Genomic DNA, 16,157 nt, shown 5'->3' on the forward strand with positions numbered 1-16,157 from the left:
TTATTTCTATATAAAAAGCAGTAAATGGCATTGTTTTGACCGCTGGTAAGAGTGTATGTTATTATTTGGCAATTAAAAGGTGAGGTTAGCTTTCAAAAATATCATTTATTCAAATAGAATTTCCAAAATGATAAACAAAATGTGAAACATTTGACTCATTTTCAGTCACATTAATAACAAAGGGCATTTTGAGTTTCATATACTATTGAAACAAGGATTTTCTTAGCTTTCTAAAGACATCACATCATCTTTGTAGCCAAAATAAACAAGACATGTCACTGAACTGTGTAACTGTAAAGAAAAGTGTCCCAGTTTTGTAGCCTTTTTGACTTTACATGCCTATATTAAACATTTAATGTTTTCAGGACTGTGCAAAAGTTCTGCTTTCGGCACCACTTTCCTCTTTCTGGCCCACACGTGTTGTTTATCATCTAAGTCTTAGATGATAAACAACACGTGTGATGATTATAAATAACGTGAAAGCATGGAGATCTCGCGATATTTCGGACAGTCTATGGGCCCATAGTGGTTTATAAACGTTGCACAACATGTTTGGTAACTTGGGAAAAGGTGATAGTTAACTCCATCTTAGTAGGTGGCGGTAATGCACACATACGCCATTAAACCGAAGAAGAAGAAGAAGAAGAAGAAGAAGAAGAATGTTTGGTAACAGCTTGTTGTGTAAGCGCTTGTATAAGAGCCATGGTTTACACTGTGCAGCCTGCAGAGTAGAGAAACCAGACAAGCGTCCTCGGTGATGGGACTGTAGTTAAAGACTAGCTTGTGCTCTATTTCCTGTTTTGGGTAAGTTGTTTTGCTCCTTGGATGTTATTCATAACTTAATGAAAACGCCCAGATTGTATTTAGTTTATTTCTCGTTTTCCTCTTGAGGACCATGATGATGTGTTCAGTATGACAAAATACACTCATTGTGCATTGTGCATTGTGAGGTCTGTGGGTTTGGTTGTAGTGTGCATAGAGGCGAACACTTTAAATGGAGGTCACAAGTCCACCCAACACTCACCCCTCCACTCATGAAACAAGGTCTGGAAACACTTTGATTTTTCATTTTCTGTTCAGTTATGCCTGTTCATTTTATTTCCCTAAGAACAAGGCCTATGAATTCTGTTTCAAAGCTGTCTCCTCACTCGTAAGTATAATGCTGGGGGAGAAGTTGAAGCCTGCAATTATATTATTTTGTTGGCCTACTAAAGTAAACAAGTTTTGAAAAACTGGAATAAAAGTAGGAAACGTTTTTAATTGTTTAATGTAAAGTTTTCCGAGGTTGCTCAAAACACACAAACACGCGTCGTCAACGTCCATTACAGGTAGCTAGATAAGATAAGATAAGATAAGATAAGATCCTTTATTAGTCCCACACATCTGTGTGTTGTGTTTTTCTCAAGCCACTTTATTCTTTGCAGACCGGGCTTCATTTTTTTCCGAACGAAATGCCTGAGGGACCAGAGCTCCACCTGGCCAGCCTTTATGTGAACAAAATGTGCAAAGGAGTGGTGTTCACTGGAACCGTCAGAAAATCTGATGTCAGCAAGAGTGCTGATGTGCCCTTCACCTGTGAGGCTTTTCGCATCACTGCCACATCCAGAGGGAAGGAAGTGAAGCTCACACTGACGCCAATGAAGAGTGATGATGCAAAAAAGAGCGTGAAGGCAGGACACGCAGACCAGCCCATGGAGATAGTCTTTCGCTTTGGGATGTCAGGCTTTTTCCGCTTCACCGCAGAGGATGCGCTTCCCAAACATGCCCATCTGCGTTTTTATTCCAAAGAGACGCCCTGCAGAGTGCTGAGCTTTGTGGATGCACGCAGGTTTGGCAGCTGGCATCCCAATGGGACGTGGCAGCCTGACAGAGGGCCTTGCATCATGTTTGAGTACGAAGGCTTCAGGTTAGTAATGCTGAGACGGTCACTTGAGTCACCTGCTCAATCAAATTGTCACTGTCACACTGACCAGTTAATATCTTTGCAGGGAGAAGATAGTGTCCCACCTGTCCGACCGTGCCTTTGACAGGCCCATCTGTGAAGTTCTGCTCAATCAGAAGTACTTCAACGGTATCGGCAACTACCTGAGGGCTGAAATCCTTTTCAGGTGATAAACTCGAACAACTCTCAGAACTACTCAAATGACACATTATACAGTTACGTGTTAGGAATGCACCGATCCTGACCTCATTAAGTGGGTCGGGTATCAGCCATGACATGACAATCCATTTTAAACATAGGCCTGTAACTAACAATTATTTTTATTCTTCAATAATTTGCAATCATTTCCCATGAAAATGTCATCCTCAAATACAATTTTTTGTCCAACAAACATTTCAAAAGCTCAAACCAGTATTTTACATTTTTGTTTGAAAGAAGACTTAAACTATAACTTATCCAAATTGGTTGAAGATATTTTTTTATGGTGATTAGCTAAGTGTTTCAGCCTTAATTAAATACAACTTCTTTATCAATGTCATTATGTCCAGTGTTTCCCCTAGCAGCTACATTTGTTCAGACACATACAGACATATGCAGATGTCAAATTTGTGAAAAAAGCAAGCAGTTATAATCGGAGTAGTAAGCATTGGGAGAGAACATTTTGGATCAGTGCATCCCGAAGCATAATAACAGTATTTACTAATTTACAGGGAGACATCAAATATCACTGTAGATTTTCTCACATGGCTAGTTTGCATCTGCAGGAACTTGCTAGCCGTACCTGGTGGCTACAAAGAATAAAAACTGAGAGGAGGCAGGAACATAGAAAGCCTGGTACAGAGACACCTTGACCAACAGTTGGCCTATACACATTTTAAAAAGAAACTTATCAACACGATTAGAAAGAAGGCAACAGGGAGTAGCTTTGCTTTAGTAATCAAGGTCAGGTTCTGTTTTAAAGTAAAAGGCAGATGAAAGAAAAAGGCTGTTGTGTATTGTTCACCAAAACACAGAACCAGCTCTCATGAGACTCAAGGTCTGTCAGCAACAGATATGAAAAGAATGACTTTCTTTCACTACTTCTTTTACTTCCAGCATACTGATTCAGATGCACTTTGAAAACAAAGGAGCCTTTCTGTTTAAAAAAAGAATGGGTCTAAAGTGGTTCATCTTTTTTAGGTTGAACATCCCACCCTTTGTGCCCGCAAGGACTGTTTTGGAAGGCCTGAAGTCAGAAGATGTACTTGAAAACAAAAAAATGGTGAAAATTGAGATCACAGACACAAAGGTGAAAGAGTCTAGGCAGAGAATCACATTTTTTGAGATCATTTGAAACTCAATAATCACCGCTTCAAATTTTCTAACAGTGCATCTTTTTTTCTTCTGTGCACAAGACCTCAGACGGAGTAAAACAGAAACCAGTGAAAGGGGAGACGGGTGACCTGCTCAGACTGTGTCACACAGTACCTCTAGAGGTGGTCAACCTAGGTTGGTCATTTTGAGTGAAATACTAATTCATAATGATTTAATTCAGAGATAACACATTGATTTTCCTGTGGAATGACTGTTTTTGACACATTTTGTTGTCTTAGGTGGGAAGGGCTATGATCCCGAGAAGGCAGACTACTCTGACTTTAAGGCATGGCTGCAGTGTTACTACGTAGATGGAATGAAATCAATACGGGACCACAACGGCAGAACTATGTGGTTCAAAGTAAATTAATAGAAAAATCCTGTATTTTAAACTCTCTGGCACTGAGTTTCACATGTCACTGACACTAATCCGTCATGTTCTAATTTTAGGGAGATCCAGGCCCCATGGCACCTAAAGGTACTTTGAAACTGAGAACTTCAGCTAAGATGTATCTGGGTATAGTGGATGGATTAACTGATCTATATTTTTTACCGCAATAGATTCAAAGTCACCCAAGGCCAAAAAGAGAGCCAAGAAAGAAGATGACCACGATTACACAGAAAAGAAAAAGGTCCCAAGTCACTTTTTTTTGCTTTAAGTCCGGTAACTCCAAAGATGAAACTCTAAACACAAGTTTGTATTCATTAGGTGGCCAGGAAGAGCTCTGCAAGCACACCAAAGAAGAATGTGGTGAAAAAGGAAACTGTGACCAAAACACCAAAGAAAGAAACGGATGCACATTCAAAGGAAGCCGTATCCAAGAGAAGAAAGGCCCGGGAAGTAAACACACCTCGCCATGAACAGAGATCAGCACCACGTGGGAAGAAAAGCAGCAGCAATGCAGAGCCACCTGCAGGTGAGCTCATGATTTTCTTTCAAAATAATAATAAAAAAGATCTACTGGTGTAGAATTTGTTTATCTCATAGTCGTCCTTGTTGCAGGTCCACAGAGGCGGAGCGAGAGAGTGACCAGGCAGAACAGCAAATAAAAGGAAAAAGGAGGCACCACTGTTTGGGATGTATGTTTTTATACTGCTGAATATAGATTTTTTAATAAAACACAGGTTTTTACATAAGTTCTGAAACTTTTTATTGATTTGATGCAAAGTTATTACATTATTTTTGTCAGCTCAAAATGATGCACTCTATTTGAAGTCTCCTAATAAACTGCAACACCAGATGCATTTTACAGATCATTCTATAGCATTTTACTAGTTTCTACACTGACTACCCTGAGGTTTGGTTACCAGCTCTATCTTTTACTTTTACAAGATGAGGAGAAGTGACACAATTTGGAAAGGGCGGAAGTTCAGAGTGATTCCCTCTGAAGTAATGCGTGCTGGCTGGGTGGGGTCTCGTCTTTCCAGGAAATCACAACTGAGAGGCAAAAAAAAGGTATTGTTCCTAGTAAACGATACAACATTAAAGATGCCAGACAGCCGTGAATGCTGTAAAAATATAAATACTCACTGCCAGGCTTCCCTGACTGGAAGGGTGGTGCTGAGAGTTGCAGTCACGCTGCTCCCATGTGACTCGTAGAGTCGGACTACAAGTGCCTCTTTCCTGTCCTCAGCCTGTCAATGCAAACACAGTAAACAGTCGTTAGTGGACTGAGTGGATTAAGTCAAGCCAGGCCAAGTTTAATATTTGATGGGATACCTGTTTAATGGTTTCGAGGATGACTGCTGCGCGGCTGACGGAAAAGGCACTCCAGGGTTCAGTGTCAGTGCACGGGATTGACTTCAACGGGAAGTTGAGGTTGTATGCACTCTGGATGACAGAGGCATCTTGGAAAGATCCTATATTTACACACAGAAAAAAATATATCACAAGGTCCAAGGGGAGAGATTTAAGGTACTGAGAACAATTCAATCCTACCTGTGTGTGGCATGACTGCATAGGTGAAATGATGAGTCCCCATGTCCGCATTCACATCTGGTGCCTTAGGTGCTCTCAGTCTAAGACAAAAGACATATACTGTAAGATGAAGGGATTAATTACATTTGGTGTAACTGAATTGTATATGAACAGTTGGAAACCTCACAGGGACAGCGTCATAGTGTTCTTGTGGACTGAATAGCCATATTTGCAGTCGTTCAGCAGTGCAACCCCAAAGTTGTGCTCCGACAAATCGGCCCATTTGTGACCCCAAACCTGAGAAGGAAGCCATGATGAAAAACAGCAAAGACAACACAAAGCATCTCAACAGCATTATTTTTATTATTGTTATGAGTTGAACCTCATCCTACTCATACTGCTGATTCCAGTGTTGTACCTCAAATCTTGCCCAGTCCCATGAAGTGTTCCTGTGTGTGGGTCTCTGCAGATGGCCAAACTGGATCTCATATGTGGCATTGGGGCTGTGCACTCTCACTGGGAACTCCACCTTAAGAAACTTGTGTGACTCTGCCCACTTCACCTGAAATTGGAGGATGCAACATTTGGTATTTCTTGGGTTTTGAAGAATGTGTCGACTGTTGGATCAGTGATTCTCCAGACATCATGAATGTTACACCTCTGTGTTGAATTTGATGTAAGGACACATGGCGTCCATGACAATCTCCTGTGTGATGGTGCTCTTATCACTGATCCTGAGTGTGAAGCTGACACTGCCTCTGAGCCCACCTGAGGACACCACCTGAGGAGGCTGCACCACCTCCAGAACCGGCTTCCTATAGGGTCAATCCTGCCGTTAGGGTTCTTGTTATTCATACACCTACAAATACTGTGATATGTATCAAGATAGCAAGAGATGTATCCCACAGAAATGACTGACACCTTGTCTGCAGATGGTAGTCCATTACATCCCAAGCATCCCAGTACAGAGGGACATCATCAAACATGATAAACTGGTTCCCATGACAGCCGTCAGAGATGGCTTCTCTGAAAGCAACCAAGCAGTGAGACATATGTTAATTCCGTAAAAGAAAAAGTATTCAGCGTACAATCAGCAGTAGAACATGTGGCAACGTGGTCTTACAGTACCTGTTAGCATTGATCAAATACAGCGACGCCAAAGTGCCATCTTTGTTTACCACTGTCTGTAAAATCCCATTCTCCATGAGGAAAGTGCCGTCGGCCTGTACATTACAAACCTCAGTCAGCCAAATTAAATTACAGCATAAATGAATGAATTAAAAGCACTCTATATAGTAAATACTTGAGGAGTGACGGAGACTGGAGCCACAGGCTGTGTGTCTTTGACAGGGGACAAACCGATGCTGGGAACTTTCACCAGAGCTGCAGTAAAACAGATACCACAGAGCATCAAATATGCAGTTGTACTTCGGAAGGCAACAACATAAATATTCCAAATATCTAACATACCCAGACCAGGTTTACCAGCGCCATCTTGAATCTGGATGACTTCATGGCGCTCCCATGGCAGAGAGTTGAACACTCCAGTGGAGGTGCCCTTTGACCCCAGGGCTCCAAAGGCATCGCGCAGCAGTCCAGCGCCATCACGGCGGATATCTGAAACACAGCGAGATATTATTTTTGTTCACGCAAACAACATATGAATATGGCTGTGGTACTAATGGCAATAAAACTGTACCTTCATAATACCCGAGTGCATCCTCAACAACCATCTCTATACAGCTGCCGGGAATCACATCATGGAATTGATTCAGAAGAAGCAGCCTGAAAGGGAAAACATTTTTTATATTGCAACAACTTAGGACATTCATTTATTAATCATCAAACTTTAATCGGTGTGTGTCTGGACCTCCAGAGCTCCCGCAGTTTTTCCACAGGATACTTAAAAGTCCTGTTCCGACACAGCGCCAAGCTGCTGGCTATCTCAATGTCATGAAGCAGCGCCTCACACTGCCGGTTCCCTCGTTTAATCTGGAAGTAAAAATAACTTTATCAAACAGTACAAACATTTTCTAATATAATAATATGTATTGTTATTACACATTTATATTTCCTGGACAAGTACAACCTTTTTCCTTCCACTTGTGCTTATTTTGTAGCATTGTGTGGGTCACTATTATTTTGTAAGGTGGGACAGGTAATTATGCCTTCCACTCCATATATGCTTTTGTATCTGCCTTTACTAAGATATATATATATATATATATATATTATATTCATTAATTCATATAAATTCATATTTATATTAAGCAATCATGACTATTAGTATGATTGACTAGATTTAAATATCCAAGTTAATCCTACATGTAAATAAGCTATACTATATCCCGCACCACCCAGTGAATATTTACGTGATCTTTGGTTTTATTATGCATACATATTTTTTTCTTTTCGAGCTTATTTGTGCTTGGATATTTTTTCCTTTAGTTTAGTTTCGCAGTGTCTCTTTGTACCTGAGCCTGTGTGGTGTAGCTGCCGTTGTGCAGCTCAAGGAAGAGCTCCCCGGTCCAAGTACAAAGCAGAGCGGAGTCAGACCGAAGCTGAGAGAAAAGCTTGTCCGGACTAGAAGTCTGGACCCTGAGAAACACACACAAGAATTGGACATGGAAGTGGCCAATCACGTCACTGGTTACACCTTTGTCATTCATTCTGACTAAAACATGACGGTAATGACTAGCACTATAGGACCGCATCATAATGACATCAGTAAACATCACTCGTATCCTTTTACATTCAACAAGCTTGGAGTAGTCTACTGCCTACGTGCCGGCAAACCCTATTGCAGAAATCCCTCCGTGCAGGAATAGACAGGACATAAACTCATGACTAATTTACTCCTCGGATGTAATTGTGCCTCATGTTGGGCTTGTTTTTTGTTACTGGCGAGTGTGGAACAGGAACTGACTTGGGAAGTCCATCTGTGTCCTGGACCCGGTGCAGTCTGTCTAGCATCAGCTGTGTGGGACCACCGCCTCCATCGCCAAAACCAAACAGCACTGCGCTGTGATTAGCTCTTCCTTTATCTTTGTTGTTCTTCACTGTTCTCACCAGCTGTGAGCAGAAATGTAAGCTTTGTGAGGATTGTAAATATTATATATCACACAATCAACATTCACCATGTTTTGTGTACCGAAAACTCACGTCTTCAACCTTGCCCGTCATTCCATAGGAATTTCCTGGTGGGAAGTGGGTCAAAACCTTGGAGCCATCCAGACCTTCCCAGAAAAATGTGTTGTGCTTTAGGGAAGAGAAGTCAAAACTGAAAGTAAAAGCTTAACACTTCCCAACTTTTTTGTGTTTTTAAAACCAGTGGCCATTATCGACTTACAGGAAAGGTGTTGACCAGGTTCCAACTAAGCTTCTGTGTCAAGAAATTGGAAATGCCAGAGCTCTGCATTATCTGAGGAAGCTGGGCAGAGTAGCCAAACGTGTCCGGAAGCCAGAACTAAAGAGAACAAGAAAAGATAATTATAGTAGGTATATGTGATCCAAAAGTGGTCACGAGTGTAGCAGGGTTAAGGTTAAGGTTTTTTTTTTATGAATCCCTACCTCTTTGCAATGGATCCCAAACTCGTGGTTAAAGAAGCGCTGGCCTTCCAGGAACTGCCGGACCATGGACTCACCTGAGGGAAGATTGCCATCCTGACAGGCAAACAAGTAATTAGTAGTATCTTAGGATATGATGTTCATAAAAAGACCAAAGTGGCAGCAGCCCCTTTAAAATGGTTAAATTCATAAGATACATGAAATGTGATTAATTTGCAAGATCAAGATCAGTTTTACCATTTCCACCCACGTTCCTCCAACTGGAATGAATCTGCCTTTCTTAACGTAATGCTGAATCTGGGAGTAGAGTCCCGGGTACCAGCTCTTTACCCACTGGAACTGCTGGGCCTGAACAAAAAGCAAAAAACACCTCATATTTTTAAAACTTTTATGGCTCAGACAAAACTGTGTTAGTGGGTAAATACCTGAGAGCAAGTAAAAACAAAGTCGGGGTTCTTCTCCATCAAACGGATCACTGTCACCCAGCTTCGGCCACATTTGCGAATAGTCTCTTCGTATGGCCACAGCCAAGCTGCAGATAAAGAAATTCAGAAATTAGTTTCTACTTCAAAAATAGGGTAGAGTAACCTGTTTTACTATGTTTTTTAGTAATGTTTTCCCACCACAGATACAGAATAAAAATACAAGACTTTGTTTCCCTTTCAACAAAATAAATTAAAGCAGCCTGAGAAAAAAATAAATAGAAAGACACTGGCAAAATTATGATTTAAATCTAATCTAATCTAATCATTATTAGTAAATTCAACTACAAATCTGACCAGGCATACGATGCCAGCTTTTCTCCACTGTTTTCCAATCTCAAAAGGACAAATTTTAGACTGAGACCTGAGTCTATGTGACAGTGACCCATCGCATGAGCAGTGTGCTGACTTTCCCCGTTCCGCTGGCTGAAGAAGGTTTGAGCCAGACTGTGAGCTTTGGAGAAAGACCCGGGATCAGAGGGGTCGCAGAGGTTCACCATCTCATTGACAGTGAAGAGTGCCTGGTAGCTTCGTTGCTCTCCCTCTCCGAGTTCCTGTGAAGGAAGCAAAAAGTTAACTTTTATTAAAATTCAAGTAAAGTAAATAAACGTGTATTGTTTTGTGTGACCTTACCTTTACGATGTCAATCAGCATCTCAAAATCAGTCAGCAGCTCCCGTACATCGTGGTTAAATACCACAAGCTCAGCCTTCTGCACAGAAAACTTCCTGTTTGGATCTGGGGCCGCAATCATGGACCCTTGACCAGCACCGAAAAGACCATTACAGGCCACCTCCACATAAAGGGTGATACTAAAGAACAAAAGAAAATATAGTTAGATATAAAGTTGGTTACAGCAGCAGCGATTAACTCATCTTTTAGTAACTGACCCGTGTGGCTCCTCATCTCTCAGACAGTCTGAGAGGATGTAACTCGTCTTCTCACCCTCTTTGGTCAGGCCCTACACACGTCACAATGAAATCTAGTCATGTGTTTGCATTGAATTTTGGCACTTTAATCCAGCCTGACTGCTACATTACCTGAACTGGCTGTTCGTCTCTCCAAACCATTGCTTCTCCATCGCTTTCCCACAGAAGATGAACCTCTTTCCCCCTCCAGGACTCTGGGATTTTCAGGGTCACTTTAAACCAGCAAGTCCACCACCTTTAGCAAGCATCAAGCTTGGTTTATTGCCCAGATCAGGGGGAATAAAACGATCAGAGGGTGAATAAAATCTGTCAGTTGCACTTACGTGGGTCCAAAGGTATCACCGATTGTATAAGGTGCAAAGGTCTGCTGAAAGGCCTCGGTGAACGTGATCCGTTTTGAGGACAAGAAGGAGCTGAGGGACTCCAGCTGGCAGGAGTCTCCATAGAGTCTACAGAGAATAATTATTCAAGAAGTCAAAGTTATTTAGAGAGCCCAAAATCACAACGTGCAATTATTCAAGAAGTCAAAGTTATTTAGAGAGCCCAAAATCACAACGTGCATTAAGTATGATGTAGTCAGTATTAACTTAATTTTGGGTACTATAATGTCAACTTAACTTCTTGTATGATTACAATGATTAGCAGTATGTTGCAGACCTGTGAAACTAATGCTGATATTCAAACAAACACTGAGCAGCAAAATGTGCATTCACAAGTAGGATATGAATGAGTCTGACTGACTCAGTGAACTACCACAGAGAACAATAGAAACATGTTTGGCCAGCTGCACTTGAGTAGTCATTCCATTGTAGTGGACCTGGATGCAGATGAATGGAATGATGCCTCACCTTCCTCTCAGGTTGCAGTCAGTGAAGTAAACATCAGAGATGAATTTCTCTGCTCTCTCGAGGAGAGTGCGCCTGTTCTTTAGCACAGGCTGGTGATACATCATGAAACCAACATGCAGAACACACTTACAGTCAACAGTGAGAGCTCAAATCTAGAAGACCCGGAAGTAAAAGGTACTGTTGTTGTTGTACTTAATGCACCACTAGATGGCAGTCCTGCTCAACTGAGTGGTCTCCCTCATGGTTCAGGAAAAGGATTTGTGCAAAGTGTCACAACATCTATTTGTTTTTAAGGGGTCAAATTGCTGGAATCAGGTAAAACAGGCCTATTTATTTTTTAATTTGTGTTTTGTGAACATGTATCCTATAAGTCGCTGTAGGTCACTGAAGCCTGCTAAACTTGGGACTTTCTAATGGGAATAATAAAATGCAATGAAAATGACATTTTACTCAATCATTATTAGTTTGATTTTTTATTCTGAGACAGCATTTATTTACACTTATTCACAACGTAATAACTGGAAAACATCATGGCACAAATAAACTGTACAAAACAATTACAGTTTAACACAGGATTGGCACATTGTTTTAAGATATGTCACTGTCTTGACATGAAACAGTCACTCAGTGCTTCTCTTTCCCATGCAATGCACTCATTTGATTATTCAAATGATATATGCCTTATATGCCATAAGCATGCAAATCGGCCTACTGCACACTGAACATCTAAAATAACCCGCTAGAAAAGTATGAATATAATAAAGGCAGAAGAGATGATAAAATGGCCAAGGGAAACTCTGTGAGGATGACATGATGATGTAATAACTCCCCAGCGCTCCCGTGGTTTACTCTACAGCCTGACTAAGAGGCTCTCAGGCGCGCTGGGAGTTAGTCTTGTGATCAGACAGGCGGACAGAGGTTAAGGGTCAGCCCACGTGCAGCCTGAAAACACAAAAGCCTTTTTTTCTCAGCATTATTCACAGGGAAGGAGCTGTCTGTTTCTGTGTTTGTATGGACCCTTTTATTATAAAATCCATAGAGCAGCTCTAAGTACAGGGTTGGTGGAAAAATTTGGCATAGCCCATCCCTCTCAGGGCACCCTACCATCAGGGATGTCTGTCAAGTCCTATCCTCCTATTGTTTGGACTATGGTTGGGCTTTCCACCATGTCGAGACAGCCCAAGTGACCGTGTCTCACCAGTTCAGCTTGGCTTTACTGTGTTTGCCTGGAAGCATCTGCGTGGCGTTCACATTAAAAAAAAACAACTGCCAACATCATGTCAGATAAATAAAAGGCAGCGGTTAGAGAGGAAAGCTGTTCCTCTTACTTTAAGGAAGCAGTCATGCCGCATAAAACATCCAGCATGAAGACCAACTATGTTCTGCTCGCCACAACACAGCAGAGGAAGTCCAGAATGTGGCTTGAGAAAAAAAGAAAAAAAGAAGTGCTTCCCAAAACCCCAGAGCTGCATGCAAAATGTATCATGCATCTACTTAAACGCTGACCCATGGGCTACATATACAGAGAGGACAATAGTCTCATGGTCTCCTTTGAAGAGATGTCCAGAATAACGGGCTATACTCTCGAGCCGTACTCGTCTCTCTCTCCAATGTTGTATTCAACACCTTTGCCTTTGTCCTGTTCAGCATCACAAGCTCTAGGGAATAAAATAACCATAATGCTTCATCAGACTTTGATGATATGTCACATTATATCTCTAAATACACACAATTTGCAGTCTTAAATTACATGTTCTCCCTTAAGCCATAGATTTATTTAATCATGTATCTCGTACTGAGGTTTGTTTTGCTGTCAAAATAATGTTTGTTATTTAGTTCCATGATATCTAAGCAAGAGGTTAGCCATGTTTAAACAGAGAGTTGCTACTGAATGATTTAGGTGGTGTATGGGATTATACAGTAATTACGATGGAAGCTGGAAGAAAGAACATTCTTAGATTGGAGGAACATTTGACAGTTTAATGCAGACAGCCTGCCACCAACCCATCTGTGATAAGGCTGTTACTCAACCTTACACCTCCAAAAGCAGATTTTGCAACATTAGCATAATGAAATGAAAGCGGAGAAGAGACATCCAGTGACGAGGTGACAGCTTCCAAGCACGTTTTACCTCCCAAGTGCCTCTCATTTACATATTTCATCTCAAACACATTTTCCCTTTCCCCAGATATATTTGTGAAAGCATTCAAAGACTTGTTTAAATGTATGATGCCATCATTCACTAAACATTTTAATTCAATGTTATCTGTATAAGATTGACCATTTCAATATTACAAACCCAACAAATAGAAATCTGTCAGTTAGGATTTCATTATAAAGACTGAATGTAAAAGTTAGTTTAGTGTTTATTATATGGCACTAACACCGATATTTTCTCCCAGGATTAATTTCCCTGCATACTAAAACCTGAAAAGATGAACAGGTGTATCATCTTGTTTTTTTGTTTTTTAACAGTCCTGTAAAAAGCAAAATTTTGATTTGTCTTATGTTTGCTGCTATGAATAGCTACAGTTACTGGTACCAGTATTCTTTCTTCCAAAGTTTTCTCCAATATAAAAGTTAATTATCAAATACATTTTCAACTATGTATCACAAAAACATCTTTTGAAGTCACACAGTAATGTAAACCCCGCCCCAAAACACGCTCCAGGGCACTACTAGTCTTTCATACAAAACCACATTTATACAAAATGTGCTCATAATGTATGCAGTGAGGTCATCTATGCGCAGTAAGGGTGCGGTTACATTCCTAAAAATCTCAACTAATGAGGACACCACCCCTATAAAGTCTTTGATTCTTATTTTAAAAACCCTAGATGTTTGGGTCAAATAAGGTAAACTATCCTCTTGAAATACCCTTCGCAATTGTCAAGTTTGTATATATATATATAAATTGACCAGCTGTCTAGTTCAACAAACAGCACTTTTAATATATTATGATGTAGAGGGCGTGATTTCAACCACAGTAAAGATTTTTTGTTGTTTTTGCCCTTTGCTTACCTTTTTTGCCTTATTAGACACCATATTAAAGAGACAATGAGAACAATTCCCAGTGCAGAGCCCACCAGTATGGGAACCAGTAAACCTGCAGAGCATGGAGCAACACAAGCAGAAAAGATTATGTGATAATTAGGGTTGGCACTCCATGTTTTCATTTGGTTATCTGCATGTGTGCATGTGTGTTTGATTAAATTTAAAGTGTAAATAAATTATTGTAAATTCAAACAAAAGGTAAAAATCTAAACAAAACATTTAAATACTTCACCTGTTAAAGCAATTGTTTTAGTGGTGTAAGAAATATTTGTAATTTTGTTATTTTCTCCACTAATGTATCAGTTGATGGTTTAGTTTGGTAATCTATTAGCTTTAAATTAGCGCCAAAGCCTTTTCCATTAACTAATGTTGTGTTTTTGTTAGTGGCCTACAAAGGGAGCATCCCTCGATGTCGCGTTTGAAATTGAAGACATACAAGAAGGAGAGAAGCACAAAATATACAAAAGTAACATACCAGTGTTTATCCAAGAAAGGTCAGCTGAGTAACAGAGAAAAAGAGAGAAAAGAAGGTGAAAATGAAATTCAAAGACACCTTAGACACCTCAGATATGGTACCATCTGAGGAAAAAGAGTTTAAGTGTTAAAGATAAAACAAAGAATTTATCATTTTAATGTAATTTATTCCAGACTGTGCCATATGGAGTCTTCCATTCTGATTCACAAATGCTTGCTTTACACCTCAGATTACAGTTGAGTAATTTCTTCTAAACTGCACCAGGGTCCTGGACGTAGACAGCTTCTTTAAAAGAAACAACAATGTACATTTGCCTCGTTTCTTCCACACAGGCTACAAAGGACAGAATGTAAACTGTGCATCAGTCGTTACCAGCAGGAACATAGACGCTGGTACTGGTTTCACCTTATTAGTCCCTGTGTGTGTTTTTGTGAACGAAATAGCGTCCCAACTGTGGCAGGTGCAGTCACGAGACGTCACAGATGTGAAGTTGAGATCAAAATGAAGGTCACAATAACAACGATGTCGGTGATAAAACCAGTATACATCCACCCCAAGATACTTAACAGATGTGTAGTGAAAATGAAGGTTGTCCGATCAAGTGGGGAAGCCACCATTGGCCCCCACACTTTACGCCCCTGGCCAGATTTGACGTTGTGGCTAATGTGATCCCATCGAATATGGTCTCTAGTTTAAAACTTGGTTAAAGCAAATACAATCCCTTCTCGGATTTCTGCCTCTCAGAATCTTATTGTATTTACATATATGACTGAACATGTATAAAGACTTTGATACTGTTTTAATTTCCAGGCACAGTTTTGCACAGTGTATGCTGAAATAGACTCCAGCCTAGACTATAATCTAAATGCAAGTTCACAGTGAAAAGCGCAAATACATCAGGGAAGAAATTTGCCATGTAACGCTTCATGTTAAATGTTTTTATTGAAATAGTTCCCTATGTACAGTAGCTGTTTCATTCCTGGTTGCAAGTGGCATTTTGAACAAAAATACAAATGGTAACAGAAGACAGGGATGTTATGTAAAGCACTTATGCTCTTGCAAATTCTTTAACTGGAGCTGAATCTCTATATTGTGCAAGACAGTAATTACTAGTCTAGCTCCACAATTACCATACTATAGAAATGTCCTTGTCATACAGTATAACACTATCAAAGTTATGTACTATATGTAGCTTGATGCATATAGATTTTAAAGCATGGAATGTGTACGTGCGTTTTAGCAGTTTATTTTAAAGCACTTCATGGCATGGCAAAATTATATGGACAGACCTATAGCTGAATGTGAGAATGTTTATGCTTCTCATTTTTGCAGATTTTCATGACAAAAATCTACAATTTGAGATTGGCTTAACGTTTGAGAATCTGTTTACAGCACCGATCACAGTCACTGGTGATGACTGGTTATGAATAGGCGTATGTTTGCAAAACAATAAGTAAATTAACTCATACTACTATTTCTGTTTGAAATCATATAATCATTATGTGCTCATACTTAAAAAATACATTAAATAAGAAATGCAGAGTGTGGCTTGCAAATGAGTCTCTCATTTAGGAAGACACAACTGATGAC

The 16,157-nt window shown here is 40.2% G+C and overlaps 2 protein-coding genes across 3 annotated transcripts; one reads left to right on the plus strand and one right to left on the minus strand.

Moving 5' to 3' along the window:
• The first annotated feature begins 572 nt into the window (after positions 1-572).
• neil1 (nei-like DNA glycosylase 1) lies at positions 573-4,384 on the plus strand. Its single transcript, XM_054619437.1, has 10 exons — positions 573-804; positions 1,425-1,906; positions 1,989-2,108; positions 3,122-3,230; positions 3,337-3,430; positions 3,535-3,656; positions 3,746-3,773; positions 3,857-3,927; positions 4,005-4,212; positions 4,299-4,384. Exons 2-10 carry the CDS (start codon positions 1,452-1,454, stop codon positions 4,343-4,345), a joined length of 1,254 nt encoding a protein of 417 aa, XP_054475412.1. The 5' UTR covers positions 573-804; positions 1,425-1,451; the 3' UTR covers positions 4,346-4,384.
• A 226-nt stretch (positions 4,385-4,610) lies between these two features.
• Positions 4,611-11,188, minus strand: man2c1 (mannosidase, alpha, class 2C, member 1). 2 transcript variants are annotated; one of them, XM_054619436.1, is made up of 26 exons: positions 11,039-11,188; positions 10,514-10,639; positions 10,302-10,425; positions 10,152-10,222; positions 9,896-10,073; positions 9,627-9,816; positions 9,206-9,312; positions 9,018-9,128; positions 8,784-8,876; positions 8,563-8,679; positions 8,376-8,471; positions 8,140-8,285; positions 7,688-7,811; positions 7,084-7,205; positions 6,913-6,998; positions 6,684-6,830; positions 6,517-6,596; positions 6,342-6,436; positions 6,135-6,239; positions 5,872-6,028; positions 5,632-5,775; positions 5,401-5,510; positions 5,235-5,314; positions 5,016-5,155; positions 4,827-4,930; positions 4,611-4,733 (listed from the first exon to the last, which is right to left on the minus strand). In XM_054619436.1, the coding sequence occupies exons 1-26, from the start codon at positions 11,140-11,142 to the stop codon at positions 4,622-4,624; spliced, it is 3,069 nt and encodes a 1,022-aa protein (XP_054475411.1). In that variant the 5' UTR covers positions 11,143-11,188; the 3' UTR covers positions 4,611-4,621. The 2 variants fall into 2 exon arrangements, with proteins under 2 accessions (XP_054475411.1, XP_054475409.1); XM_054619434.1 differs by having other exon boundaries at positions 6,517-6,830.
• Between the last annotated feature and the right edge of the window lie 4,969 nt (positions 11,189-16,157).

The sequence above is a fragment of the Anoplopoma fimbria genome, chromosome 19, assembly GCF_027596085.1.
Source record: "Anoplopoma fimbria isolate UVic2021 breed Golden Eagle Sablefish chromosome 19, Afim_UVic_2022, whole genome shotgun sequence".
Taxonomy (NCBI): Eukaryota; Metazoa; Chordata; class Actinopteri; order Perciformes; family Anoplopomatidae; genus Anoplopoma; species Anoplopoma fimbria.

Excerpts from the sequence above, each read along its gene's own strand:
- man2c1 (XM_054619434.1), bottom strand. The coding sequence starts at position 11,142 with ATGATGTATCACCAGCCTGTGCTAAAGAACAGGCGCACTCTCCTCGAG. Across the intron at positions 9,313-9,626 it reads TCACTGTCACATAGACTCAG|CTTGGCTGTGGCCATACGAA; the intron begins GTCTCAGTCTAA and ends CTTTATCTGCAG. Across the intron at positions 4,931-5,015 it reads TCCTCGAAACCATTAAACAG|GCTGAGGACAGGAAAGAGGC; the intron begins GTATCCCATCAA and ends TTGCATTGACAG.
- neil1 (XM_054619437.1), top strand. The coding sequence starts at position 1,452 with ATGCCTGAGGGACCAGAGCTCCACCTGGCCAGCCTTTATGTGAACAAA. Across the intron at positions 3,431-3,534 it reads TCTAGAGGTGGTCAACCTAG|GTGGGAAGGGCTATGATCCC; the intron begins GTTGGTCATTTT and ends TTGTTGTCTTAG. Across the intron at positions 3,928-4,004 it reads ATTACACAGAAAAGAAAAAG|GTGGCCAGGAAGAGCTCTGC; the intron begins GTCCCAAGTCAC and ends TGTATTCATTAG.